Source organism: Orycteropus afer, unplaced genomic scaffold (genome assembly GCF_000298275.1).
Source record: "Orycteropus afer afer isolate SDZICR_OR568_19922 unplaced genomic scaffold, OryAfe1.0 scaffold00156, whole genome shotgun sequence".
Lineage (NCBI taxonomy): Eukaryota > Metazoa > Chordata > Mammalia > Tubulidentata > Orycteropodidae > Orycteropus > Orycteropus afer.
In genome coordinates, this window is record NW_006921743.1 from 360229 (window position 1) to 361210 (window position 982).

Sequence of the window (982 nt, forward strand, 5' to 3'; positions counted from 1 at the left end):
AGTGGGAGGGGAGCTGTTGCATTGGGGTAAATTGTAGTCAATGTCATGAGACAAAGTGTATGTGAACTTCTGTATGGAAAGTGAATTTGCTCTGTTAATTTTCACTCAAATCACAATTAAAAAAAAAAAGGAGTACTTGAAACTCTAAATCCTGGACATTAAGACTTTTCACTCTTAATTACTTCTAATAAACCCTATGACAGATGCTCAGAGAAGTAAAGATGCCTAACAAACTCTTCAAGATTAAAGTATCTCCCAATCTAAGGCCCACAAACTGGCTCTGTGGTTTGTGTGGAAGGCACAAACATTGGGCAAAGTGGAAGGCAATTTGTTAGTAGAATCAAAAGTTTCTTCACATAAATCTGAATCTACCAAATAACAGTCTTCTCCAGTATGCTCATAGTGCCTAGATTTCAAGGAGGCTCCAAAGCAAATGAATATGAAACATGTAACTTGCCAAGACTTGGGCTCTCCAAAGTGTAGATAATTAATGCTGTAGAGGTCCATATCCTCCGTGTGCCAAGCAAAGGTCGTTTTCCACATACCAAAATAGAGGTAAGGGGTATTCACACCCTCAATTGAGATACCGCACTCTTCCTCAACCACATCCAAGACTGTATTCAGACGAGCTATATTCCATTCATCCACACCCTGGAAATGAGAGAGAGAGGGAGAGAGAGAGAAAGTAAAATATTTGTAAGAGTGACTAATCATCATTTGCTAAATTAGTATACATTGTAATTCACTGAGAAATGAAAAATTAAGCAACCTTAATTCAAGAACCACGTACATACATCTATTATTATTAATCTGAGATCACTACCAGAATACAGCAGTCCCTCCTTATCGGCAGGGGGATATGGTCCAAGACTCTCAGTAGATAATAACCATTGTTGTTGTTGTTGTTAAGTGCCGTCGAGTCGTTTCCGACTCATAGAGACCCCATGCACAGCAGAACGAAACACTGCCCGATCCCGCACCA

At 39.6% G+C, this 982-nt stretch overlaps 1 protein-coding gene across 1 annotated transcript in view; it reads right to left on the reverse strand.

Annotated features, from left to right (window-relative positions):
- The window catches only part of KDM4C (lysine demethylase 4C), a gene marked incomplete at its 3' end in the record, with an annotated part of 396913 nt that overhangs the window by 340691 nt on the left and 55240 nt on the right, over window positions 1-982 (reverse strand). The window contains exon 4 of the mRNA XM_042781719.1: window positions 458-651. Within this exon, the coding sequence (XP_042637653.1) occupies window positions 458-651 (194 nt within the window). The remainder of the gene's footprint in view (window positions 1-457; window positions 652-982) is intronic.